General features: G+C 36.3%; 8 protein-coding genes across 17 annotated transcripts in view; 5 read left to right on the plus strand and 3 right to left on the minus strand.

Annotated features, from left to right (window-relative positions):
• Positions 1 to 73: 73 nt before the first annotated feature.
• On the plus strand, positions 74 to 2554 carry LOC126924593 (uncharacterized). 2 transcript variants are annotated; one of them, XM_050739309.1, is made up of 2 exons: positions 74 to 283; positions 1227 to 2554. In XM_050739309.1, exons 1-2 carry the CDS (start codon positions 199 to 201, stop codon positions 1817 to 1819), a joined length of 678 nt encoding a protein of 225 aa, XP_050595266.1. In that variant the 5' UTR covers positions 74 to 198; the 3' UTR covers positions 1820 to 2554. The 2 variants fall into 2 exon arrangements, with proteins under 2 accessions (XP_050595266.1, XP_050595267.1); XM_050739310.1 differs by having other exon boundaries at positions 85 to 283; positions 1230 to 2554.
• Positions 2555 to 2825: 271 nt separating this feature from the next.
• Positions 2826 to 12117, plus strand: LOC126924562 (uncharacterized). 3 transcript variants are annotated; one of them, XM_050739212.1, is made up of 13 exons: positions 2826 to 5067; positions 5136 to 5259; positions 5759 to 5889; positions 5958 to 6092; positions 6153 to 6320; positions 6418 to 6506; positions 6827 to 7004; positions 7083 to 7305; positions 7596 to 7757; positions 7843 to 7997; positions 8358 to 8593; positions 9093 to 9324; positions 9430 to 12117. In XM_050739212.1, exons 1-13 carry the CDS (start codon positions 5007 to 5009, stop codon positions 9684 to 9686), a joined length of 2151 nt encoding a protein of 716 aa, XP_050595169.1. In that variant the 5' UTR covers positions 2826 to 5006; the 3' UTR covers positions 9687 to 12117. The 3 variants fall into 3 exon arrangements, with proteins under 3 accessions (XP_050595169.1, XP_050595167.1, XP_050595168.1); XM_050739210.1 differs by having other exon boundaries at positions 2843 to 4202; positions 4347 to 5067; positions 9093 to 12117; XM_050739211.1 differs by having other exon boundaries at positions 2843 to 4202; positions 4477 to 5067; positions 9093 to 12117.
• Positions 9823 to 11878, minus strand: LOC126924604 (four-domain proteases inhibitor-like). Its single transcript, XM_050739325.1, has 5 exons — positions 11728 to 11878; positions 11600 to 11637; positions 11307 to 11507; positions 10529 to 10619; positions 9823 to 10013 (listed from the first exon to the last, which is right to left on the minus strand). Exons 1-5 carry the CDS (start codon positions 11750 to 11752, stop codon positions 9961 to 9963), a joined length of 408 nt encoding a protein of 135 aa, XP_050595282.1. The 5' UTR covers positions 11753 to 11878; the 3' UTR covers positions 9823 to 9960.
• Positions 12118 to 12393: 276 nt separating the features above from the next.
• Positions 12394 to 15661, minus strand: LOC126924591 (PRELI domain-containing protein 1, mitochondrial). 3 transcript variants are annotated; one of them, XM_050739307.1, is made up of 5 exons: positions 15510 to 15656; positions 14560 to 14678; positions 14243 to 14456; positions 13909 to 14157; positions 12394 to 13833 (listed from the first exon to the last, which is right to left on the minus strand). In XM_050739307.1, the coding sequence occupies exons 2-5, from the start codon at positions 14649 to 14651 to the stop codon at positions 13672 to 13674; spliced, it is 717 nt and encodes a 238-aa protein (XP_050595264.1). In that variant the 5' UTR covers positions 14652 to 14678; positions 15510 to 15656; the 3' UTR covers positions 12394 to 13671. The 3 variants fall into 3 exon arrangements, with proteins under 3 accessions (XP_050595264.1, XP_050595261.1, XP_050595263.1); XM_050739304.1 differs by having other exon boundaries at positions 12394 to 14157; positions 15510 to 15661; XM_050739306.1 differs by lacking the exon at positions 15510 to 15656 and adding an exon at positions 15363 to 15426 and having other exon boundaries at positions 12394 to 14157.
• A 134-nt stretch (positions 15662 to 15795) lies between these two features.
• On the plus strand, positions 15796 to 19792 carry LOC126924560 (serendipity locus protein alpha). Of its 2 annotated transcripts, XM_050739201.1 has the most exons (12): positions 15796 to 16124; positions 16212 to 16421; positions 16485 to 16670; positions 16752 to 16925; positions 17010 to 17134; positions 17216 to 17718; positions 17802 to 18004; positions 18085 to 18286; positions 18365 to 18571; positions 18644 to 18736; positions 18810 to 19100; positions 19195 to 19792. In XM_050739201.1, exons 1-12 carry the CDS (start codon positions 16071 to 16073, stop codon positions 19503 to 19505), a joined length of 2559 nt encoding a protein of 852 aa, XP_050595158.1. In that variant the 5' UTR covers positions 15796 to 16070; the 3' UTR covers positions 19506 to 19792. The 2 variants fall into 2 exon arrangements, with proteins under 2 accessions (XP_050595158.1, XP_050595159.1); XM_050739202.1 differs by lacking the exon at positions 15796 to 16124 and having other exon boundaries at positions 16327 to 16417.
• A 110-nt stretch (positions 19793 to 19902) lies between these two features.
• Positions 19903 to 21006, plus strand: LOC126924608 (V-type proton ATPase subunit e-like). The gene is made up of 4 exons (XM_050739334.1): positions 19903 to 20144; positions 20273 to 20320; positions 20402 to 20489; positions 20597 to 21006. The coding sequence occupies exons 1-4, from the start codon at positions 20047 to 20049 to the stop codon at positions 20618 to 20620; spliced, it is 258 nt and encodes an 85-aa protein (XP_050595291.1). The 5' UTR covers positions 19903 to 20046; the 3' UTR covers positions 20621 to 21006.
• Positions 21007 to 21231: 225 nt separating this feature from the next.
• Positions 21232 to 24106, plus strand: LOC126924583 (E3 ubiquitin-protein ligase RMND5A). Its single transcript, XM_050739290.1, has 7 exons — positions 21232 to 21429; positions 21831 to 22114; positions 22201 to 22338; positions 22421 to 22719; positions 22807 to 22909; positions 22976 to 23130; positions 23250 to 24106. Exons 1-7 carry the CDS (start codon positions 21294 to 21296, stop codon positions 23311 to 23313), a joined length of 1179 nt encoding a protein of 392 aa, XP_050595247.1. The 5' UTR covers positions 21232 to 21293; the 3' UTR covers positions 23314 to 24106.
• Positions 24107 to 25541: 1435 nt separating this feature from the next.
• The window catches only part of LOC126924575 (synaptic vesicular amine transporter), a 40721-nt gene continuing 38535 nt past the window's right edge, over positions 25542 to 27727 (minus strand). For all 4 annotated transcript variants that reach the window (XM_050739273.1, XM_050739274.1, XM_050739276.1 and 1 more), the window contains exon 12: positions 25542 to 27650. In XM_050739273.1, coding sequence (XP_050595230.1) covers positions 27582 to 27650 — 69 coding nt within the window. In that variant the 3' untranslated portion in view covers positions 25542 to 27581. The remainder of the gene's footprint in view (positions 27651 to 27727) is intronic.

The raw sequence follows: 27727 nt of genomic DNA on the forward strand, positions 1-27727 counted from the left end.
GCAATTTTCCGTTAGGCGATACATCGCGTGACACGTAAAAAGCATGCAAGGTTGTAAATTAGCATCGATAACGAGTCAAATGACAGTTTGACCGTGTTGGGAAGTCGATAAAGGGTATAAGCCGATCGCGATTCCGATGGTCGACCAAAAGTCAGAGACCAAGTTTCCAACAACCGCGATCCACATCGAACTTGCGCCATGAACACCGTTACGATCGTCTTATTGTTGTCCATGTGCTTTTGCGCACTGTGTGGGGCTACTCCTGTTTCTTCTCTCGATCAAGGTAAAAAGAGGCTGTGATCGATCGATCCACCGCTACGCAATCTTGCGCCATTGAATATCTTATCATTATCGAAGCTTTTATAAGTCGGTGGCTACAAGGCATTAGTATTAATAAATTCCCTCTTGCTATTGTAATAGTATGTCTGACAATGAATTATTAAAGGCAAAGTTTACGAGTTACGAGTTATCTTGTCATCTATCAGATTACGAATTAAATAGAAGAACTATTGCGAATACGTTTCTTTTTTCTCTGTTTAAAGTCATTAACAACTACGTACTTCTACATCGACAGACTTCTTTTATTCGTTCGTTTATTTATTTTGCCTTATCAATCTTAATTCGTATTCACGCCTGTTACGCGGCACCCGGCTTTTCAACGTTGACGCTTTTAAAACTGACTTTCAATTTTCTGATTCTACCGCTGGAATACGTGCTCTTGTAGATAAATTTATCCACCGATCGTCTTGACTTGTTTTCTACTCCCAAGAGTAATTAATTCTGCTGCTTTCGAGAGTAATTAATTTTCGATGCAATTTTTTATATAAATACCGGTGTGAAATCGTAAAATTGTGAAAGAGAATTTCGTAATCCGGCATATAGTTTGTCTATTCACTAATACTAAGTATGTTGATAAATTGCCAAGTTACAAGACTCCATATCGCGTCACAGATGTGTGTCACGTTACGTCTATAAATTATAGACTTCTCTTTTACAGTTTCCCAACGTTTTATCACATAGCTTGTAACTGTCGTTAACTTTACTCGTAAACTTTCCGTTTTCATTGATAACAAACTCATCACTCTTATTCGTGGTTTACGAATACCGGTAGCTTGCAACTTCTGTGACTCGTCAAATTTTCCTAATAACGTTAATACGAATCTTCGATTGCGCAAAAGCCACCTGTTCAAGGGTAGTACAATTTTATTAACGGGATCACGTTCCAGTAGAGCTTATCCCGAGCAACTGTACCAACGAGACTGCTACGCAGTTGCAGCGCGTCACACGGCAGTCTCCTTCAATCAACTTCGTCGAAGGAATCGGATCGGATATTCTTAGAATTCCGACCAACCTGTTGGCCAACATCATATCCTTTATCCTTTCGATCATCGACGGGATCAAATCAACGTTTCTCTCGTGGATCGGAAACATCGAATCGTTCCTCCAAAACCCTTTAACACTGCTCAATAACAATCAGAATTCTAATCAGAGACGACGAAGATCAAATGTGTCGAATGGCCTATCAGATTTAATAAGTGATTTGCCGAACTTGCTAAATTTACCGGTAAGCTATTTCCAACAAGCGACAAGCTCGGTCGGAGACTCTGTCGCTTCAAAAGTCCAATATGTCGTAAAAGTTATAATAAGATTGATATGGAACTTTATAACCACGAAAGTATTACCCTGGCTGGACGATGTACTCAACAGAATCAAGCAGTCAAATACTTTGCCATCCTTTTTGAACGACGCGATTGGAGATGCGAATTTTGTTTATTCCCTTTTGCGCCTGTTCACTGGAATCACCTCGAACAGTTCATGAGTGGCATCGTGATATAATTTTGGCTCGAGAGGCTGGTCGAAATTATTTTCTTGACTTTAACGCTAGAGCCGTCAAAGAAGTCATAATGTTCGGTATTTAAGACTTTCTGTTTCTACCTTTATCTCTTCCTTTTTTCTTTTTGTTTGTTAGATGTTAGTATCTACTGGTGTTTAACTTTACCTAAACAAATATATGAAACTATATGAGCAAGTGTACTTATTTCGTTTGTCACGTTGATTTAATCTTATTTAACTGTTGTGTAATATATTTAGATACATATTAAAGATTGATAATACGCTCTAGTGTGAAGAAAAGAAAATATAAAATTCTGGGCGCAAGACGCGTAAGAGAAGAAGCTTCGAAAACGATTAATTATTATTATTTATTTCATGATAATGTTTTTGTATGGGAATTTTTAATTTGCGTGTTAATATGCGTGTAAGGGAAATAAGATTTCTCTATCAGCTTTTCTAACGTGGTATATCAAATAGGGAAAAAGACAGTGATGAGCCGAATAACAGACGTACGTTCGAGAACTGTTTCTCGATAATCAATGCGGATAGATCAGTTTATTAATCGTTATAATAGAGTTTATATGTATAATAAAGCGAGTGTCAACAAATTTTTTGCCGCTGTCATTGCACGTCGTTTGGAAAGATCGAAAAAAGATAAAAATTCCTCAAAGTTCTAATAAATGTTACATTCCACATTGTGAAATATATATTTAATCCTCTACGCAGCATAATTTATATATCCTTGTTTTTCCTCTTATCAGTCATTGCGCCTCTTTCATCATCTTTATCTTTCTCGTTTTACGATCGTCTTACGAAAACGCTTGCAACCAGAACAGCAACAAGTGTAAAGAATAACAGGAGAAATCTTCTCCATTGTTAAAGAGTGCGGGTGCAAGATACGTTCGCCAATTACGTGCCTATACAATTACCGGTAAAATCGCTTCTAAAAATGCAATGCGGGACATTTGGCATGCAATCGATTCTTTCGCCATTCTCTCTTCTTCTTTTTTTTTTTTTTTTTTTTTTTTTTACCATTTTCTTGGAAACAGATATCAGTTACCTAGACTTTAAACTTTCACGATGCTCAGATGGCATATTTCGTGAACATTCTAAATCGTTTTTTCCATGGAGCTGATCTGTAACGTTGAGACAAAACGGAACGTGCTAACAGTAGATGTCCAGTCTCTTTTCGCGACGTATCGGTTCATTGATCGTTCGTCACGAGACTTGGTTAGAGACTAAACCGCGTATTCCAGGAAAAGCAGAATGACACGAGTAAACAACGAAACCGAAAGCGTGTAAAATCACTGTTACGTAAGTCGAAGGACGCCTCTAATCGCGTATCGCGTCATCGTACTATTCGCCGTGACTCGCCTCTTTCCCGCGGCTCTTTGCTGCTCGTACACGAAGTGCGAAAACCATGAAATCGTCAGTGAAATCCACACGATCTAACATCAGCTTCATCTTCGAACGTTCAACGTCACAGCGTTCTCCATTCACCGGAAATGAGCAAATTTTATTCAACATGCAATAACCGTCTGCCGATAGCAGCTCGCTGTCTCTTAGCCGGTTTCGCGTATTCTATTTATAAAATTCGTCGAGTCGTAAGCTTTTGAGTCATAGAATTTCCATAACCTCGCGTATACCGCTAATTACACGCGAATTGCCCACGGTATGCGGTGGAGCGATAAGCACCGATGCACCGGGATGCGCCGCGTCGCGACCAAGCCTTTGTCGTTGATGACCGTAAGCGTCCGTGAACGCGCCCGCCCATCCGAAGTCACGTTTCAACGCCAACCACGGCCGTTAATTTGCACGTCTGGTTTGCCGAATCGCACGTCAAATCCACGCAAAACGCGTAAGAATTATACGATCGGAAATCTATGTAAAGATGGACTGCGTGTTTAGTCAGCACGATGAAAGATAAAAGTATAGCGTCTCATAGTTTACGTAACATCGTATTAAATCGTATTAGTCGAAGTTGGTTTTAACGACGCTCGATTCTCGTGTCTTACAATCCATCAAACATCCGTTTACGAGTTTACGTGTTATCGCGTTACAACACACCGCGATTATTCGTTTGTGGACCATCGCGAGCGCGCGGGCGGACGTGCACGCGCTCGTTCCTATTCGTTTCTCGCCACAATGCAGGTGAACGCGTACGCGCCTCTACCAGTGTGCATCAGTTGCTCGCGAAATTGCAGTTGGATCGCGTCTTTTCCAAACCGAATCCCTAAACCGACCAGTCGTTCGCAGATATTCGTTCGATGACGATCGTCGCGGCAATGGGTCGTTTACCGCGTTAATCGATTCCGATTCCGCTACTTTGCAGCCTCTTTCGACCATTATCCTCGTTCAGATCGATTCAAGTAACTTGCAACTCCTTCGTCTATGTCGCTATCGTTCAGTTAGCTTCAAATATTCCGTCAAATTTCTCTCGTATAAATATCCATAATTTACATGACTCATACTCCATTAAAACTGCATTTATCTGAACTTCTTCCATCATTTAGCGACAAACACGGTCATTAGCGACGGTTATCTGACCTCGTCGAGAAACAAACAATTTATATGTAATAATTAAAGTTGGCGTAATAGGTGCTCGCAAATTTTCCTCGTTACTTGTTATTTTTGGTGACGTAGTAGCAGCACAACGACGTTCCGATACGTGAATGAATCAGCCGGCAAACGTTCGCTTAAACCAGCTTCGATTAAAATTTCGTTGCGATAAGTGGAATTCGTCGAATTTTATTCGTTCGAATAAAATAAATGGAACTCTACCGTGTTAGGATTATGACGTCGAAAAGGTTTCACCAGCGCAATTAACAAACCGAGAGCGAAGGGTTAAATATCCGCTTGAAATCGGACTGCTTGCACTCAAGAAACTTAGGTGCAAGTAACTTGACGAATTTGAACGAGTCTTGACGAGAATCATGACTTACTGCGACTCGTAGGCAATCGGATTTCCCCGGGGAAACGTTCGAACTTTCGTCCCGACTATTTTTTATCCGACTCGACTCAGGGTAATTACGTAAGCGAAGCTGATACATCGTCGTGTACACGACCGCGTGCGAGGCAACGCTCGCGAAAATCCTTGGCACGATATCGAAGCTCGCGGACCGATCGCGCGCCTGCGCTGCTCGCGCCATGCGATCGATAGACGAGCGATAAACATGACGGCGATCGCTCGTCTTCTCGCTGGGATCGTGATATTCGGCTTTATCACGAGAACAGGTAAAAATCATCTAAAATTTCCTATGTAGACCGTTCGATCGAGTCGACTGGTTTGCCTCTGGTTGCAGAGGGCCGCTGTTCGCACAACAGTTGGGAGAAAATCGCTGGCGTTAAACCGGAAACCATCGACGCGCAAACAGTTCTCTTTAGCGCGGTCAACTCAAACGGAATAACGAAGCGTTGCTTCGAAAGGTAGGCGCGAATCTTACCCCTCTCGCTGTGTAGTAAAACGAGGAAAAATTCAAGATGAACTGTTTAGAGAATAATTTCTTGCGGATCTCTTAGGTTTTTGGTATATATATAATACGAATTGATATATCGTGGTAGATGATAAAAGATATATACAGCTTACGGGGTATATTCGTTATGGCTCTTATAGAATGTCTAATATAATATAACGAAATAAAATCGTTAGTTATATTTTACTCTAGTAAATATTTATTTTTAAATACTACATTTTACGTGTTCCTATTCTGTGTATCGTATGTTACGAAGTACTTTGGCAATTTTTTGCCCGATTGCAAAAGATAAATCGCTTAGCCCGAAACAAACGTCCATCGATTCGAATGATCCTATCTTCCTGTAAAATCTAAATCAAGTAGCAGTAACAATCGGTGAAAATGCAAACCGTAAATCGTAAAAAGGTAAACGAAATATGTTTCTTTGACCAACGTCTTCCTTCGAACTTCAGATGCGAACGCGTAAACTGCACCGCGTTCGTGATAGACTTTGGTAGAAGCGTCTGCTACAGCGTGCGAATAGAGGACGACGAACTGGTACCCGAACCGAATTCCATCTTTTACCACCGAGTTTGCGTGAAAGGTAAGTCGAAATCGAACTATTTGTATCATCTTTTATTGTTCGTCGAAATTATTTTTGTTTGCCGTCAGTACCGGTAAGCTGCGCGAGACGAAAACTTTGGCAGGTGGAGAGAAGTCCAGGAGCGGTGTTCATCGATACCAGCGCATTCCATCTATCTGGTCCGATCACGCGAAACCAATGTTACGAGAAATGCATAGAGACAGGTAAGCGCGCTGGATCGAGTCGAGATCGATCGAGTTAACCCGTTCGCGATTTCCGTTCAGGAAGAAGCTGCGAGTCCGCGCAATTTCGCACTTCGAAACCCCTTTCGATCGACAAAACAGCGTTCGGACGATGCTCTCTCTCGTTGTACGAACGAGGAACCAGACCAAGAGCGTACAGAGCGTCCATGTACAGGGACGAGTACCTCAGAGATCAATGTCGAAATCTGTGTGAGTAGCAACTTTCTAGTATCTTCCAGAAACTTGGAAAATCGATCATAACCGAATCGGACACGATGGTCGATAACGAAGAAACTCTGTGTTACAGCCAAAGACGAGTATTGCTCGTACGCGGAATTCCAAAATGTCTCGTTACCGTACTCTGACATCGCTTTGATGGACCTTGACGAGAAGCAGGTAAATTTTTGGTACTTTATACGCCATTCAAAACGATGAATTTATTGCATGCATAAACATTTAATCATAGTCATAACCGACTTGTTAATTTATTTTCGTGCATATCTTGTCACGTTGAAATTTTCCATACGCGCATAAACATCTCTAACCACAGGAATAACGGGTCCATCTATCAAACCTGTAAGACTTCTCTTCGCTCCTGTTCGTTTAGCTCGTGCAACAGAATTGCAGATGGTGTTAATCCTCTAATTCCGCTTTGTATGTCTCGTATGTGTTCCTGTTGTTTCGTCTAATTTCGTTCGACGAACAAATCGACGCAGTGCGAGAAAAGATGCGACTCGAGCGTGGATGGTTTTATCTGTCGAGGATACACGTTTGCCAATTCGTCGGGTCAACCACTTTGCCTACTGCACTCGGAAGATACCACCAGTCTAGGAGTTAGCTCGTTGATCGACGCGACGAACGTGGTCTACAGAGAGCGAGAACCTTGTTTAGATCGTAAGTGATCTTGTCTTTAGATCTAAAAACGAATCATGCTGCATGGTAGATTTCACGCTTGATGTTTCTCGTGGTCAGTGAAGGTACGGTGCAACGATTCGACGATGACGGTCGAGTTGAAAACGAGCGACCCCTTCTTTGGCCGACTCTACTCGAACGGATACGCGGATGCCTGCGGCGTTCAAGGTACAGGCAGTAATCGAACAATATTGAAGTTACCTGTTCCACCCGTTGACCAGATTCGCGAAGGCACCCTTCGTTGCGGATTGCACCCTGCCTTTTCCGTCGACGATCAAAATCGGTAAGATATCATAGATGAAAGCAATATAGCGCGATCGTTAAGTCATCAAAATCTTGAAGGAGTAAATAGTTCGAGCATCTTTTATAAATTGCAAACTTTCTTTCTGTCTGTCGCGTTTCTGATTTCTCGAGAAACTATCGTGTCGCGAACTTTATAGTTTGCTTTTTAAGGTTTACCCTGAAGACGTGACGAAACATTAGCGCAAAAAGGTAACTCGTAACAGGATTGTCCGCCAAAGAACGAAAAGCATCGTAACAAAAATGAGAAAAAAATGATATTTTCATTCGTAGAACGCGACCGTTGGTTTGGGCAACGATCGTGGTACAATTCAATCCGATCGTTCAACGACTTGGCGATCAAGCAGTCAGGGTTGGATGCTCGTTAAACGATCGAGCACCTCCGCAACCAAAAAACGTCACCGTTCAATCTAGTTTCAGCTTTCTCGATCCAAAGTGAGTATCTATGTCTTCGTTTTTTATCGACCACGCGATACTCGCGATACGCCATTTTCCATTTTCCATTTCCTATATTATTTAGCGCAGGAGTGCCTCCGATCTCCTCGACGATCGTCAACGCGTCCTCGCAAGCGCCGATAGTCACCATGAGGATATTGGACGAGAACTCGGCAGTCGCTATGGTCACGCATTTAGGTCAAAAGCTCACTCTGAAGATTCAATTGAGTCCACCAGATGGTAATGGAATGCTTTTACAGTAATCTTCGTTCCCTTATCTTTCTACACGCTCCAAATATAATTAAGGTTAAAATAGCTTTTAAACTAATCAGTCGCAATTCTCTTTATCATTTCTTTGACGCAAAATATTCCAAGTGACCGATGTACGTTTAAAAAATATAGATACGCTCCTCCTAAAAGCGTATGTATATCTTTTCAATACATCGTTGCACAAACGAAACAACTGTACTTGTAAAATCGCAGATCTTACGTCCTTTTCATCTGACAATCGCTCTAACCCTAATTAGAAAACGGATACAACCTGTTCCAATAATAAGAGTTATTCCGTACGTGTAATTTCCTACAATTTGTGGCTCGTAGGTCCTTATGACATTACCGCCGGACACTTAGTAGCGAGCAGCGCTTCCGGCGATGCCTCGTATCTACTACTAGACGAACTCGGATGCCCCACCGATCCGACCACCTTTCCTGCTCTCTCGAAGGATCCAGTCGATGGTCGTTCATTGATCGCAACTTTCACAGCCTTCAAATTCCCCAATAGTCAACGAGTCCGTTTCAACGTACTCGTCCGATTCTGCTTGGACAAGTGCATACCGGTGAGTCAAATGCACAGTAGCATTTGTCACTACGATCCTTTTCTCTCGGTACCCTCGACAGGAAGAGTATGACGAAGGTGTAAATGAAACATTAAATAACAAGAGAACATCGATCGATTTAATCGCAACTAAGATCGCATATCTGCATCTTTATTAGCTTAAAAGCGCTGCACAGCGAAAATAGCTTGATTTTTAAAAAATTAAATTACCAAAATTCTTACAAGTTGATATTTAAAATTTCTAGTTGCAAGCTTACTTAATAACCGTTGCTTAAGATCAAGCTGTAAAACTAGCATTAGTTCTAAATTTACATTTTATGCTTCTGAAACTATTCTTATGAATTCACGAACTACGGTTTCAAAAGTTTCAGAAGGTTTTCGTGTTCGTCCAAACCTATTCGATTTAATATTAATTTAACGTCACTGCATAACGTCCTTTCCGCCAAGGATACGTTCACGATCGTCCCGATGATCGATTCACCTTGCGATACATGTTACAGACCAACTGCAACGGCGATAAACCTTCTTATGGAAAAAAGAAACGAGCTAGCGAGTCTTGGAGTACGCAGACAACCTACCAGGCCGAAACAACGCCAACGTCCAAGGACGAAACTCCGGACGAGTTATCGCTGGAACTCTCCATAATCGTGCAAAATTCCGTCGCGTCTTCGGCTGATCGTTTATCTTCGAGAGAGAACTCGTCTCCCGATACCGTCCTAATCGCCGGAGGAAGTGAGTTTTGCAAACTTTTGCAATCTCCAAACCAACTCAAAACTTTCCTTTTTATTTCGCGTCCGATTTTGCTCGCTTATTATTTCTGTTCTATCTCGCCCTTAGATTCCGTGGACGGACTGCTCTGCGTCGACGCTAGTCTCGCTTTGAGTTTACTGATCTTCTTGTTGATCGTCCAAATAGCGCTAATCGTTGGCTGTCTATTGACCGTGGCACAATACAGAAGAACCGCCATACGAGCGGAAGAAGACAGAGCCAATATCCTAGCCAGACATCTCTACGGCATTCACGGAGGAAACTTGGACGTAGCGCGAAGAGTCAGATGGGCTGATCACAATCTTTCCTCCTTATCTCGCGACTGACTCGATCTGATCGCATTGCCCGCATAGCTGCGTTTCTTCTCCCCTCTCTTTGTCATTGACGCGTTTCCAATCGGTTTCTTTACGATGATCGAACGGATGGTAGGAAAGGACGTGAGATACAAGGCCGCGGAAGCGATTATTTTCAACCAAAACTTGTATTAAAGAAGGAACAACGATGAATAGACAATTACGTAACTATGCGGTAAACTAGTCTTATGTGAGTAGCATTCGCGTATCGATATTGTTGATCGGTAATATGCAGTCATTAAGTTATCTATCCTCTTATCTTCGTAGTCCTGCATTTTCCGTAGTGTCTTAAGGTAACATCTGCAACAAAGAACAAGCGCGTTTCATTGATAAGTTTTAAATAGACAGGGAATGAGATGGAGACTTACACACGTCCGTAGGTTATAGGATACTTATCAATTTTGAACATAATCTTAACGAATAAGATCGCCGCTACATAGTATGATTCAGTTTTCCTTATAATACGCGTCACGAGTAGATATCAATACCATTTTGTAATTACAAAATGACTGTAACGCTCATTAACCGCGTGTATTACGAGGAAAATTAAATTCTCGTTCGAAATGTAGATTGCGGAAGTTTATGCAAAGTAAAGTGAAACTTCGATAGGAGTATCGGTATCCTTCGTCAAATTAAAGCATCTCAAAAATTATTTTCTATGTCACATTTCGTATTTAACCTATCCGTCCTGCATGTACTTTGCATACATCTTGAACGTATTTTTCATATTCATCTGCATATCGTAGTTTTCTAAACTTCCGCAATTTAGTCATAAATATTCCGTGACGTATGGACTAACATCGATCATTTCTTACCTTTTCCACATGCCGATGCGCAGGTTAATTGTCCTGGATTGGAGTACTCAACGTCGTCGGAGCCGCATACCGGATTGTATTCGCTCGTCGTCTGAAAATTTTATCGCTCCTTCTTATTTAGTGCAACGAATCGCGTTTCACTTTTCAGCTTTTGAACCCATAAGAATAGAGGACAGGATTTTCTATAAGCGTTAATCGCGCGTGCCCAGATGTTCTCCCTAATTCAAATGCTATTTAAATTTAAAATATTTAGTTGTCGTTTCTTCTACTTCTATCCTACTTCTGTACAATATAATTTATAACGCATCGACTGCTGATGACACTATGACTGCTGATGACTGTTGAGGTCATGGTCTGGTAGCTCCTAAAAGCGAAAAATACCACGTCGCCATCCTCAACACGCGTTAAGGAAACAAAAATTTCAGTCACGCTAAGCAACGTCTCGAAAGATAAAAGATACGATAACCGTAAACATCTCGATATATTGTGAAAAATGAAAAAATAATTCATAAGACGTTTCAACGAAGAAGAATCGTTCTGGTTGAAACGTGAGTATCTGACTTTTAATGCTTATAGGAAATCCCGCCTCTACACAGCGTCAGGAGTGATGCGTCATTTGGAAGTTCGGCAAGTTATAGACCAAGTTAAACCAGTATGACCGGTATAACGAATTAATAGCCATGACCTTCGACACGTTTAACAAGGTTAACAAACTTCCGCGATAAAATAGAAGAAAGGAAGAAAAAGATGGAAAATTTCAAGGACTTTCATGACTCACCGGACAAGTAGTTACACACTGGTCGTATCGAGCGTCGAAGGAAGCACCCTGCGTAGTCGTCGAAGGTGTTGCAGAACTACTGGTACTTGCCGTGGTTGCGACATTTCTGCCGTCTGCAGGTCCGTCGAAAACGAATCCGTCCACCGAGAACGTACTGCGTATCGTTTGAATCTCGACTTTGCCACTAGCCACCACATCGTTCTTTGTACGACGGCAACAGTTAATTAATTCAAGATCCAATTGATAAAACGTATAAAACGTTTTAACGATTAAACCATTTCAATTATAATTACCTGTGGAAATGCGATCACGCTTCTGCTCGACGCGATAGCTACACACAACATGCATTTCCATCGTTAGAACGTAAATCGATCCTTTATACAAATCTCTACGATCCACTTATTTCACGAGACATACTCACCTAACACTAGACAAAGTTGCCACATTTTGGTTAATCGTGCACCTCCTTTTCTCTTTCGTAAATTTATACGCGTACACGGATAAACGCACTTTGCGGACTTTTCTCCTTTCTTTTCCGATCTTTATATTCTTGCACGTTTGGTCGATACACCAAGATCGAGAGTTTACTGAACGAAAAGAAGTCGTCCGCGTACTTTTATAGCTGAGCCGAACGAGCCAACCAGAGAGGATCGTTGATTAATCTTAAAAGTCCCCGCGCGAACTACTTAATACATAAGCAAATACTGGATTTTCCTGTTCGGCCACTATTCTGTGCACTGTTCAGTTTCTTCTTTTTTTTAACGTCTTCGAAAATAACAACACAGGAAGTAATAAAAGACCATTTCTAGAATCGCTAGTTTGTGCTTCTCTCTTATCCCCTTCTTTGTTATCTTATTATGCAGAACAGTGATAAATGATAGGTCTTCGTTACGTGTCTCGTATATATTATACATGTTATACATTATAAATACGTAATGAATCGCCTAGCTTGGAAATCTCACTTTCCGTGAATTTATTCAAGGCTAGTGACGAGTATTTCATATTAAAGATACTGTTTCGGTATAAATCAATTAAATCACGAATCGTGTTTAATAATCATTAATTAGAAAAATAAGAAGGCATAAAATTGTGTTTCTTAGTTTTCGATAAGATGGTTGTTTATTCGTATATTTTAACAATATACAATTTATCTGTTTACATAATATTTGCATAAGTTACAATGACGACTAAATATCAGATTAAGATTTCTTTCAACGTAAACATGATATAATCAGTAACTAGAATTTATACAAATTCTTCTATTATATATTTATGTAATATGTATACATCAAGATATCTTAATTTTACGCTGTGTACGCAAAAGCGTGCACAGAATACAGAATTTTCACAAATATGTTCTAAGTGCAATTGCAATTTTACAATTACGTACGAAAACCATCGACACCAATATAAAATATTACATAGATACCGACGAAGTTTGGATCGTACCGGTAAAAAGTGCTTAATACTTAAGTGCAATATGCACTCGCTATTACCAGTATGTGTTACTCATGGTTCCTTTAAAAACCACCCATCTCGTTTAACCCTTTCGCCGGAATAGCGGTATTGAACGGAGCACTGCGACGGAAAGCATACATGTGTTATCGCACGGACGTCGTCTATAGGCGACGCTCGTACACACAGGTCATCTCGCGGACGTCGCCTATAAACGACGCTCGTAGCGAAAAGGTTAAAGAGATTATGCCCGATTCTTATTAAGACAAATACATTCGTATGAATTCTGGACTAATTTTCTTTATACTATTTTAATATTTTACAAAACAATCTACACTTTTCCTCCTACATTATTCACTTGTTATCGTGTTTAATCACGTTTACACGTTAAGCATATGTATTTGAAGGAATGAAAAATTTAGAAATTTTTTCGGAAAACAGATATTCCGACCTCAGTTTTGTCAGCTTTCCGAATTTAGTGAGATACACACGCATAGCGATATTGCCACGTTCGCGCAATTTAGCATCGTCAGTAATTGTTATCTTTAGAAATGTTGTCCCGTCTATCACAAAAATATTTTTAATGAATCTTAAAAATTAAATATGAGTTGGCAGTTAACAGGAATGACAACGTAAAAATATTATACAGAGCCATTACAGTAAAGTGGTTCAAACAAAAATTTCTTTTCACCTTCCTTGCTTTATCGACGAACGAATCCTATTTAATCAACTATAAACATGAATATCGACAATGTTAAACAATTACCAACGATTTCATGCTATTCGCACGGTCGATTTGCAAGAATTATCTTTCGGTTGCATTTCGAAACTGTTTTAATTTTCATTCTGTTTTAATTTTCTGTTCCCCAAATACTTTAAATCGTTGTTCACATCAATAATGTCGCTTTATTTACGACTGTTCAGATTGGTACGCAGCATAAATCGTTCCAGCTTTTTTCTTTGCCAAATCTGTTGCCTTTTTAGCAGCGTCCTTTACTTTTTCCGCTCTGCCCTGTAACGAATGTTGAAAATCTTCCGCGAGACTAGTCCTTGCCCCTGCTCCTTCATCGACCTTAAATAAAAAGAAAGAAACATGTAAATATAAATTTTTTCCTTTTGACGCTTGGATTATGTACGTTGTTCTTACTAGATGAGCAAAACCCATTTGGGAAAGTGTTGGATTCATATACTGTGCTGTATGTGGAAACATATGTGCCAGGACGTAATTAAACCCGTTATACATCAGAGTGCAATTCTTTTTAAATCTATCCAATCCAAATGCTTGAATAGCTCTACCAAATCCAAATACTTGGCTGTCGATCCAAGCTGATCTTTTTGCAACTGTCCAATTAGGATTTTCTTCGCACACCTTGTAAACAACTTTCTCCACAACAACCTATAAAACAAGGAAAGCATAATAAAAGTTAATTTCCAAGTAATTGCAATACAACAGCTCCCACAAACTTGCTATTTCAAATTACCATGACTTTAGTGTAACCTAAATTTCTTGTATATGTTGTTAAAGTTTTCGTTTTGGGGTCCACTATGGTCTCTTCGACAATTTTTACAACACTTTTACTAATAAATCTCTCTCCCCATTTTGGTACTCTGTTAGTTTTTGTCAGAAGTCGTGTGGTATGTAACATGCCATCTTCGACCTTCCTTGATACAGTATCTTCCGTAAGTACATGGGTGCTGAAAAAATAATTTGAATAGTACTATTTCTTCTAAATATTTATCAGTAAATAATAACATAGTTTTACATATTTCACAAATGCATTTGGAGTTTGATACCTACCTATTAGGATTTGGATATCTTTGCCAAAATCCACGTGCTACTTGATCCCAATTAAATTGGAAAATTGTATTACTTTCATAATACTTCACCATTTTGTTGACCAGTATAATTTGTACCGTCTAAACAGAATTATAACATTCAAACAATTTCTTTGCAAATTGCAAACTTATTCATATGTCAACAATTCTTAGTTTTAAATTGTTTCTTTTAATCCAAAATTGAACCAAATGAATACATATATGAATACACATATGAAAACATATATGTATATAGGGAATTCTCTCCCTTTCAAAGAGGAGAAAAGGAAATACAAAAGTATACAAAAAATCAATTTATTTAGAAATAAACTTTTGTAATTCCACAAATTAATATCACAACATTAACATAACGCGAAAAAAATATAATATCACAGTAATAAAAATAATATTTCTTGTAGATGAATAAGAAATTCGAGGTTTATGCAATAGTATTAAGCCATTATTGAGGTGTGGTATATATTATTTACATATGAAGAGCCTAAAATTCGTAAACGTACTTAAAAGCAAAAGAAGATAAATCTTTTATACACATGCATTAATATAATTTTATCAATTTAACACGAAAACGAATTAACTATCATTAATTATCCGATCGAGTGAGAATGATATTACATAACCCTTTCTGATATTTGAAAGCTTACTAAATAAAATTATTAAATTATCACTTGGATTTATTCAGATTTGTAATAATTCCAAAATATCACAAAATTACAAATATGCATTGATAATTAAAATTTTTCTAAAGGATTACAAGAGTGCCTATACCAGAAAGATTAATCCACTTCGAACGAATATTTTGATTTGAAACTTGATTTGTTGTGAACGTACAGCGCTTTTTTCTCGAAGACTATATTGGTACTTGTTTAAAAGTCTGAGCTAACACAAAATTCATAACATATTTATGTTACTTACATAGTTATTTCGACAATAAATTACACTTTTTTCATATCCAATTGTCAGTTAATCGTTGTATCATATACTGAGTAACTCAGTAACTGGTAAACGACTTGTTCCACCGTCGATATTATCGAACTGTGCCTTATCGTGTTCCAACATGTTTGTTCAAATTCACACACGTGCAAATGCATGCTTGCATATACGCTAGGAGTCAGTATGGGCAACTTGAATTAGACAAACAAATAAAGATAAATTGTTTGTTTAATTCCAGAAAACTTGGTCCACTGGAATTTCTATGAAAACACACGTATTTAAAGATAAATTATTCCATTTAAACACTCACTGTACGTAAAAAAATTTTAAAGAAAATGTTAAGCGATTGGTTATATACCATTTTTTAGTATAAAATGTGGTAAGACCGTAACGATTCAAAACATCAACGGATTATGTTTTTGTTTTGTTGTGGTGGTAAATTAAAAATCAATTATTTACTATTTTCATGTTGTTTACAAACAACCAAGAGTTACGATATTAGGCCGATCATCGTTGATTGTTTAAAAAATAAAAAGTTTAAAAATGCCTATAAAGACAAAGCAAATAAAAGGGATATTAATACCCATGGAGGAACAAGTAAGAAAAATATAGCAGTTTTCTAACATTCCTGTATTATTCAATTTTGTAAAGAGTAACAAAGTTTTAATGTGTTCCATATCTTAGGTAAATAAATTGAAAGAACTAATAAATGCTAACCCTGTTACTCCAAATGGGTCTATGTCAAAAAACTCGTCTCTCTTCGAACACTTGGAATGTTTGGGAGAAAAATTTGACACCTTGGTAAAAGGAGAAATTAGTGATTACGAAGAAATGGAATCAAAGATTATTAGTATTGTAGAAGAATTTTGTTCGCTAAAATATATGGATGAGTCTGTATGTCGAAGAACATTATACATATTAGTTTATTGTCAACCATTATAAAAAAATTCCTTTTAGATTGAAAGCATAGACAAGGAAATGGCAGTTCAAATTTTGTCCACTGTGTTAGATAAATTTAAATTAACTCTTGAAGTACTAGAAAAATTAGAATGTTTGCCACTGAAACAAAGATTGACAGAATTCCTAGACTACATCAAGGAAATGGGTCAAGCCAATGAAATTGAACATTTTCAAAACATCAAGGTATAAAAGATACAGACAGTAGACATTCTGTATTGTTTTCTACAATTATCCTAATTATATTATACTAAATTATATTATCAGGAATTAGGCACTTCCATTCTGGAATTGCTTGGACCATTACAAATATATAAAAAAAGCTTAGTGTGTCAGTTGTTAGCTGAAAAGATCAAACTATATTTGTGTCAGTTGTGTGCAGCATTTAAACTGTTAGTACAATTAGTACAAGAACAACACCGGCTAAATGCACCAATCTATGTAATAAAATGTTTTATGATCTCTACATTTTAAAAGCACACACAAGCTTACTCTAATAGGATACTTATGCTTTTATTCGCATAGAATTGCAAGAAATATGTCTGTGAAAGACTCTGCTTTTGCTTGAAGATGATAATAGAAATATTGGATACATCAGATTCATTACCCGAGGATGAAGCATTTGAACAAAAAAATCATTTTGTTTATAGGTAATCTAACTAAATAATTTCAATTGTTTTTAAGGAAACAGCACTTTTTATATCTCTTTTATCAATTTATTTTATATTTAGGATGGATTTGGTATTGGATATCTTGTCAGAGATTCCAAATAAATCACAAAAAGATCAAATATTGGAATGCAAAGACTTATGGCTTCGAATAGAAGATGTATTCTCGTGTGCAATGGCAATTGCACAGGTTTGCAAACCTTGCAATTTTAAAGCAATAACCGGAACCTGTCAGTCGATTATATCTGAATATGAAAATTTGAAGTTCCAATTAACGTCCGAATCATCTGATACAGCATTGAATAATTTGTTCATGAACAGTTTAAGCGACGCGCTTTATCGATTAGAACGTAAAATTAATGTGTCGGTATTGAATCTTGTTATGGAAGTTTTCAGTGATCCCTTTCACGCTCTGAGAAAGCTTGTTACAATTTGTGGCAATTCATTAAGCGCTAAAAAGCGATCTAAGAACGATTTATCCAATGCTATAGAGGATTTCGATCAAATTATAGACAAATCCATGCAAATTGGATTGTTTGCTATTGCCTCTTGCAAAGATAAAAATCGTAAGTCAAACTCTATTAATTAATACAAAATTTGCATCTATGTCTTGTTAGTTATTCACCATTCTTTATGCTGTATTACCTAGGGAATAATCAAATACGAAACTGTTTGGCAAGTCTCGAATCTTTGGAAACAGAGTTGATTTCTGCCATTACCACTTTTTATTTGCATCCAGAGAGTAAAGAAATGCGAGAAAATGTAAAACTGTTAACTGGACAGTGGCAATTGGAAGTCAATAAGTTGCACGATGCGATTAATCTAATTATAGATTCGGGTGCTTACTGTCAGGTATTTTATGATGATGTCTATTCTATGCACATCAAAGATACATCTATACAAAATTTCCACGCCATTATCATTATTTTTAGGTAGTATTAGATGATCTTCAGGATCGTATTTCCGTAATGACAAATTGTCTCGACAATAGGAAGCCTGTTACTCAAGCGCAAGTACAAAGTATTGTACTTCGATCCTTGTCGCTCTCCCGCCAAATAAGTATCACCATAAACGATATTGGAAGCGACATTATTGAAAGGCAAACAATAATGATGATTAGAGAATTAAAAGCTGGTAAGTATTTATTATAAAATCGTTAATTTATATTTTGTTATATGTAAACCCGTAATCGATTTTTTTTTTATTTTAAAGCAATATTCGAAGCTGATGCTGCCTCGAAAAGTCTATTAGTGGATAACGCTACGGAACCGCAGCAATTGCGAGTAATAAAAAGATGCGAATTAATTTTAAACGTAGTAAAACGATTACATCCCGCTTTAGTTGCTATTATGAATAATACAACATTGATGAATACAAGTTATGGAAAAAGCAGTAAGGGTCAAGGTGATACTATTCACGGTAGGTTATTCTATTTTTAATTACCAATTAATTGCACATAATATTTCGATATACGAATCTTTCCTTTCTTAGACGTGAGTAACAAATTGGCATCTACAATTTATGGATTATCTAATGATCATCATCATCAAAAACCTTTAGCCTATGTAAGAACTCCTTATACAGGTAAGAATAGTATATTGTGTATCATTAATTCTACTATATGCTTCGTTACTCTTTATTCGGTACATCTTTTTAGTGAGCAGTTGTAAAACACCCTTATCTATACAGACTGCGAATAGTATTTCTAAAACACAATTGAATTTATCATGTTTGATTCCTTATATCAAGAAAGGGCGCGAGATGCGCACCGAACGTTCGGTCATGTATAAAACACCACGCAAAAATGACTCTGTTGTTGATCGATCCTTGATTGACATTAGGTTAAAACCACGTGGTTTGACTAGTATCAGACAGCATCTGTTTAGCAGGGACAGTATTAATTCTCATGATGATATCTGTTTGTCTGAGGAAACTATGAATCTAACAGGTAACGTTAGTGAGCACAAAAATACTTCAGTTTTGAATTATTGCATGTTATAATTTTAATTAACCACTAATTATTGGCATAATAAAACTTTCAGGTATTTTAGAAAGATTTGTATTTTCCTGTACAAATCTATGCACAACCTCGTCGAAGTTTCATCACGTAGAAAAAACGCAACATGATACGATCGCTGAAAAATCAGATAAAAAGTCTGTTAGACGTTTAACAGAATCGTTGGTTGAATGCATCGAAACGCAATCTGATATTACAACTGGTAAAATGGATCAATGTTCTACGATTGGCGGAGGCGACGGGCCATCAATTGTGGATATATCGAAAAGTTATGATGATACTCAACATCCGAATAAAAGTACAGAAATAACACAAGAACGACTATTTGGAGATTAAATGTTGCCGTTATGATTTACGTTGGTGAAGGAGAACATTGATCTTCATTGAATTTGGAGTTTCAGTACATCGATTAGAAAATATAAACGTTCGCTATTGAAATATAGTACCTTAAAGTGGTTTCTATTAAACACAACAACAATACTTGCAGAGCGAGGAAATGAAAAAGAATGAGAGAGGGGGAAATAAAAAATAGAGATTTTACTTATATCTATGTTCTATTTCAATTTTTTCATAAATTTTAAGATTTGTAAAATTTTCATTAATAAAGGAATGTTTTTGAATTAGCCTCTCCTCCATCTTAATTTCGATTATATTAATCAACTTTTCGATTGTCAATCAGTCGCGAACTGCGTGTATCGTATCGAATAAGTGATGCGATATATCGTATCTCGCTATTCTCGTTTCTGAAACTAGTGTGTGTATTTGTTGAAAGCAAATCGAGATATTCACGTGACTCTCATTTACATCAGTAAATTGGTTGTTCGGTGGGTTCAGCCCAATTTTAAAAGACATAAAAAATTTATTTATTACAAAGAAAATGGGAGCGTCAATAATACCACTGTTACTTTTTACGGCATTATGGGCTATAGTAGGAATTGTCTTACCAATCTTTGTTCCAAGAAGTACTAATCGTGGGTACGTGTTTTATTACAATTGATAAGTATTCTGAGCAAAAATTCTAGATGTTTAAAAATTGTTTTTGTTAAAAGCAAAAGTGAAGTACTAGATTGTTTAATGATAACCTGAGTCTTCTTTCCTTGCAGGATCCTTCAGGTTATGCTTATGTTGACAGCATTTACATGTTGGTTATTGTAAGTTAACAAATGTAAAATGAAGCATTTAACTGAATTTTTTTTATTAAATACCATGCAAATTATTATTTGTTCTTACAGCTGGTTATGTTGCTATATGGCTCAAATGAATCCTTTAATCGGACCAAAATTACCTAAAAATACGATTCTTATGATGGCACGAGAATGGGTAAACATGTTTTCTTATTACAATAATATCATTATACATATACTTGCTATAAATTACACAGGACTAATAACCATAATTTTTTCTTGCATCAAATATATTTGTTACAGAGCCACGTCCAATTTAATCAATAGTAGAATAATCATAGGAGGAAAATGCATTTATCATGGGTATATCAAACTGTTTCTAAAAGTTTGTGTAATTAGTGAATTGCATAATTACTGCAATGAAAGTGAAACAAATTAGGCTTTTGTGTATATCGAAAGTTTTAAAAATGTAAATCAAGTATTAAAGGAAACATTCTGATAAATTAAATTAATATATATATATATATATATATATATTTTATGACAATTGTATATTTTCATTTAGTGTAAAACATTGTTTTAGTATAATCTCATACTGTGAAAAGGACTATGTATATTATGTAACAGAGATAATAATGATAATAATAACAGCGCAACAATAATAAAACAATTCATGTTCGAATGAAATTCGTTACATATACTTGTTCATTATATGTGATTGTTTCATTTTATTTTTTTAACACGACCCTTGTTTCATCAAATTTTGTACTAATAAATGAGAGAATCGATATCCTACATGAAAATAAATTTGCATGTGTCTATAGATAAAAATCGCGCGCGCGCACGTATATAATGTCACGTTTGTGAATACGAAAGGTATGTAACTATATTACTTGTATATGCTCGTATGTGTGCACGCGAGATATACATCTACATACATGTGATTCGTGTTAGAGCAAAAGTGACAAGCAGTGACGTGATATCACTAAGAAAAACAATAATGGAGGCGTGTAATGTCGTTGAACGTGAAGTTGACAAGATTTTATTAAAATTTGGAGTGGTAAACGAGCATGCAGAGACAGTACTGCAAGATCTAATAAATCATATCGAATCTTTAAAAAGGGAATTTACTCAAGGTAAACTGAAAGCTCTCCCGCTACTTACAATGTCATCGTTCGTTGACAATCTATGAACAAAAAAATAACATTTTCTAAAAATTGTGGTAGTAGAAAGTGAAAATAGGGCAAGAAGATTCCAATTTTTCTATGTGAATATATAGATCTCAAAAAATGTAACCTGAAAGATATTTATATTATGTATTTTCTTCTTATATTGTTCTATGTAGTTTTAACCTCTTTTATCGCAACGGTTATTTAGAACTTTCCTTTGTTCAAGATATCTCTCGTTCGCTTACATTTTTGGATAATATTTCTACATAGTTTGAATTCATGAAGTATTTGAATACACTTTAATCCCGTATTTATCATTAAACGTATATGATATCTCACTTAAAAGGATTGGATTTTTTGTTCACCAGCACCAGACAATCATGAATTAACTCCAGGACAAGTGCAAATATTAAAAGAGGCAATGAAAAAAGTTTGTGAAACTGTACATCGTTTAACCACAGAACACAGAGAGTTACACGGTTCTGTTTCAAAAGTAGGAAAAGCAATCGATAGAAATTTCACTGCAGACTTTGCAAGTACAAGCAGAGAAGATGTTTTCTCAGGTCCAGAAAAATCACATCTTTTAAACCAAGTTATTTGTCAGCATTTTTACCGTCATGGCATGTTGGATATTGCAGCAGAATTAGCAGCAGTAAGTCTATATAAATATATTCATACATACACATGTGTACACCATATAAATTTTGTACTATGTACACAATGGATCTGTTGTTACAGGAAGCTGGAATTAAAACAGAGGAAGGTACAAAGGAGCCATTCACAGAATTAAATTATATATTGGATTGCTTAAAACAAAGAAATCTGGATCCTGCGCTTGAATGGGCTAAAAGACATAGAGAAGCACTTCTAGCACAAGTACGCACAACATCATCCATTGCCACTGCTCAGATAACACTATTTTGGTGCAAATATATCTGACATTAAACATTATTTGTAGAATTCGTCTCTTGAGTTTAAGCTTCATAGGTTACATTTTATAAGACTGATTCAACAAGGACCTAGCAAACAAACTGAAGCAATAAATTATGCTCGTCAAAATCTTACGCAATACGTCGGACGACATGGAAAAGAGGTGCAGGCATTAATGGGCACATTATTGTATTTACCAAATGGAATACAGTCCTCTCCTTACAGTCATTTATTGGATCCTACTTTATGGCTAGATATTCACGATGTATTCACGAGAGAGGCTTGCACATTATTTGGTTTAAGCGTAGATAGTCCTCTTTCTGTGTGGTATGTTTCTTCATAGTTTCTAATATCGTAAAACGCGTAAAAATAAATGCATAAGTGATAGGAAAATCTGGCAACGTTATGTTCTAGCATTAATGCGGGTTGTACTGCGTTACCAACGCTTTTAAACATTAAGCAAGTTATGCAACAAAGGCAAGTAAATACCGTTTGGAATGGAAAAGATGAATTACCTGTAAGTAACTGGATAAATAAATGGAAAACAAATATTGCATTATTTAACCGATACTTTCCTCCGCAGATTGAAATAGACCTCGGCAAAGACGGTCGTTATCATTCTGTTTTCGCGTGTCCAATTCTGAGACAACAAAGTACAGAGAATAATCCGCCAATGAAATTAGTCTGTGGACACGTTATTTCAAGAGATGCGTTAAATAAACTTACTAACGCAAACAAGTATGTATTTTAATAACAAGACGAATGTTAAATTAAAAATTGAAACCACTTAGGAAAAACATAATAAAAGGCAAGAGACATTAATAGAATATAAATAAAAATTGAATTTTATTTTCCAGATTGAAATGTCCATATTGTCCAGTAGAACAAAATCCAGAAGACGCTAGACTTATCTACTTTTAGATTACTGTGATACAATAATTTGAACGATCTATAACGCTTAAGTCAACGGGAAGGACATACATATACTTAGATCAAATCATTGTATGCCACGAATTTGGTAATCGTTATTTTTTATTTGACTTAGTACACTGATTTCCGATCTTGTCATCAAAACGTGAAAATAATATATTAGCACATTTGGTAAATACTTTGGTGACGACAATTGACACTGTTTTATTATTTTAGTGTCTTTTGAGAAGTAAATATTTCAACGTAATTACGTATAAGTTGAAGTATGTTAATTTAATTGTAATTGTCTGAGAATGAAATATAAATATAAATAAATATGCAAATATATATATATATAAATATATATATATATATAAATATGCAAATATATATATAAAAATATATATATATATGTATAAATAAATATGCAAATATATATATATATATTTATTTATCTATTTATTTATTTATTTATTTATATTTATGTTGCACATCTTCACGTATACGCGAATACGATAATATGATTATAGTAGTATTAAGTAATATGTTTTTGTATATACTGCTGTTGAATGTTAATTATCAATTAAAGTTGTTTGTAATGATAGCTGTCAATGAGAGATGATATGTGAGTTACATAAAAAGTCGATGTGTATTAACGCAACCATATTGTAGTCTTTTCGTTTGTAACGTAGGATCTGATTCATCCGTCGAAAATTATTACATAGTCAGTCATCGATACGTGTTCTCTAACAAAATATTTTTCTACCCTGGATATCTAGAGAATAAATAAATTTAATATTGTGTATATATGTGTATGTATATTATATTATATGCACACATATAAATATATATATATATATCTATCTATCATAATGTATTGAAATATACAATGCACAGTGACCAGAAGAAGATATTACCTAATCTAACACTCATAGAATATTCATGAGGCACTAATATTCTATTTTTAATTTTCCCAGACATGAACATATATATATGCAATGATTTTTCACGTTAAACACGTAAATGTTTATTTAAATACATATTATTGAACAACATACACATAACATATCATGCGTTTCAACGTCGAATAACACTCGATTCATTTGAAATAAGGTTGCCTCGTGTTTTTAGCGATCTTATGAGATAAAAATTCGAAATGTTTTGGAGCATCGCGTTCGGACATCGTTATAGTTGGGCGAAAAACTGACGATTTTCAGAGTCGATTTGCATGCGCGTTCTAATTCTCTTGCCATATAATATTCCCTTCGCAAATACATGCATTTTTACGTACTTCAAAAGTTCGGTACAACTTTACATAAGTACACACACACGTACGCACACACAATACAATTGCATCGCTTATCAAGAATAAAAAATACCTTTCTTCTTCTTGAGTCTCGCTGTTTTTCGACGACTACACAGACAGATTAAATCGGACCCATACACCAGCTGGTTAAATATTATATGCATATATGTATATACGTTACAATGACAGAGGACAGGAGGAAGGAAAATGTATTGGTAATTTATTGGCTTATGCCTGCACGCAATGCCCGTTGAAGATAGAATTATGCACACTTAGATATATGTGAGACGTCTGTTGTTCGTTCTGGCTTCGTCTAAATTCAATGAAACCCACTTTCAACGACATTTAACAACCTGTCAAGCCCAAATGGATCAAGGACGCATTATTTATCAAAGAGAAGGTTTCATCAAACAACGATTAAAACGACCGTTTGTTTCCGCGATTTCGTGTGCCAAGAAACTTTCACGTTTCATGATATCGCTTATTGTCTGTTTGCAATAGCAGCAATCACTTTCAATTCATCCGACATGGGACGCTAAGACAAAACGTTGCAAAAGCGAGATAACATCAGATGAGTGTAATAACTGATCATAATTACTAGATTGTGGATTTTTATGTACTTATGCCAAATTTAAAGGTACAATAATGGACACAGTACGTATAGCATATGAAGATATATAAAACATCGAAAGTAGGACATTTGCTATATGGTATTTAGACAATAGAACCATTTAAGCTCGATTTTCTAACATGTACATATTCATAAAAATATGAATTTGCATAAATATCCGCAATCCAATAATTATACATCATGGTCGAAGTTCTATCGTACGCGACAGATCTTTCATGTTGGTTAAATCATAGTCTAGAAAAAGAAGAATATGGAAACGAAGAAGCTGGTAAATCGTTGTTGATTAATAATGAAGTTGACCCGTAAATGTTAACTACATTCTGTTATAATTGCTCCTTAAATACATACGTACGTTCTCTATATTTACAGAAATGTAAAGAATCCTTAACGAGAATATATATTGCATTGTAACATTAATACAGATAATTTATAACGATATATCAATGCAAGGATGATAATTCGTACGTTTCTTTAACCTCTTTGGCTCGTTACACTCGGTTCTGGAAATCGTTCGAGATCTCGATCCACTTTTGTGAACACGATGCCCCTACTCTGTTACCTTTTCCTCTCGAGTACGCTCGGTCGTGGCAAACGTTCGCGATGAATTTGCAAATCGAATTGACTCGCGTTTCATATCGGGAGTAGGTCGGCGTTCGCGTGACAACGTAACGCAACCTCGAGAATTCACGGAATTCGCGGAGGAAAACTGTCTCTCTCTCTTGAATAGAATTCAATTCTATATATGTATATGTATTCCATATTATATTTCATCCCGTTGTAATCCTTTTGTTATATATATATATATGTATATTAACATAATACATATTTTTGTACAGGTTCGGCAACATCGTGAATTCAAACGTTCTACAACACTACTACAGAGATATATAATATTTTTCTTATCGAAAAATATGTATCACGAAATTTAATCGTGGTAACCTCGCATTCGAGATTCATCTAACATGCAACGACACGATCCGTATTTTTGTTAATTTCTATACGCATTCGCAGTAGCTTAGAATCCAAACGTATTTATAATCATATAACTTTTGTTCGTAACGACTTTATGCATTTTCCACGAGCAAACAACAATTATACAATGATCAACGAGCTTTAGCATATTTTGTAGCGATATAAGTAAACGATATATAAGTTCTATGATATATTCCTATAGATATGTCCTACCTATAGCTAATATATTATACGCGCGCGTGTATGTATGGATTGTGTATTGTCTACATAGAATTATTAGAAGAAAGAACGTGTTATATACGAGTTTGGTTCCTACGTTTCTATATTTTAATTCGTTCGATACCTATCACAAACACGCACAACGGACAAAAAGGAATCGACTTGATCGTCGGAAAGCATTACACGCACAGAAAAAGGAAGCACAAATATTTTCTCGTTAGAGTTTTCCGCCGCGAACTCACATAAAGTTTATCGTGTAATTTGCAAATTCGTTGAACGTTGTTGACTCATCCTTCGATAATTATAGTTTCGTTTTGGTTTGAATATATTTCCTCCACGTCGGAGGAATATTTCTCTTTGGTTATTGGCGAATAATCTATCGTAGAGCACAACGAAAATACTCATCAGCGGATCGATCTGACGAGTATCACGCATCGTGCGAAAGAACGTGTCAAAATTCGGTCTTTATCCTAACTCGTTAAACACAAACTTGCGAATCTCCAATCCTTAAGGCATTACATGCTTCGTAAGTATGCTTACGCAAAGGGTAATCAAACCACTTCTCATGGTCGATTCAATGCTAATTCATAATTCGATCCAATGTAATTTCGAGAACTCTTCATCGTACCTGCTCGCCATTATCGCATGGTTTCCCTGCAGCCATTCAGGGAATCCAAAGCAGGCGGTTCTCCGAGTAAATAATTTTCTTCTTTCTTTAGGAAATTGATACTCTTTGAAACATCGACAATGACTCGAGCGGTTGAAATTTCGCATAGTTTGCGTTTCACGACAGGACAACATCCCAATCTTGGGCATCGTGCGTTTATGCTACACACGTGTTCGTTATATCGATGTATTTTTGCCTCGGTGCCTCGATCAATTCGACGTAAGTATATTTATCGACGTTAGCTACGTGTCATCGACGTATACGATTCTCTTGAACGCACACACTTATTCTTACGATCTAATGTTACGTATATATACAGTTTGCGCTAGACAAAGGGATACATAATAATGTTTTGCCTATCTAGATTTCTCGGAACGTTATTAACATAGATATTTTCCGTATTACATTTAACTCGTTGTTCCATCTTCAAGAATGTAGAGAACGAAATGCACGCCGCTATCCTGTGTTCAGAAATATCCGTCCATTTACTGTTCCTCTTCCTCATTCTGGTACGTTACGTAGCGCACAGACGACTTTTCGCCAATTATCAACGACTAGAAGGTGATACATCATTAGTACGACGATCGAACAAGCTTTCAATTACGAATTTTTGAACAAATAGAAGCAGGAA

This window comes from Bombus affinis, chromosome 14 (genome assembly GCF_024516045.1).
Source record: "Bombus affinis isolate iyBomAffi1 chromosome 14, iyBomAffi1.2, whole genome shotgun sequence".
Lineage (NCBI taxonomy): Eukaryota > Metazoa > Arthropoda > Insecta > Hymenoptera > Apidae > Bombus > Bombus affinis.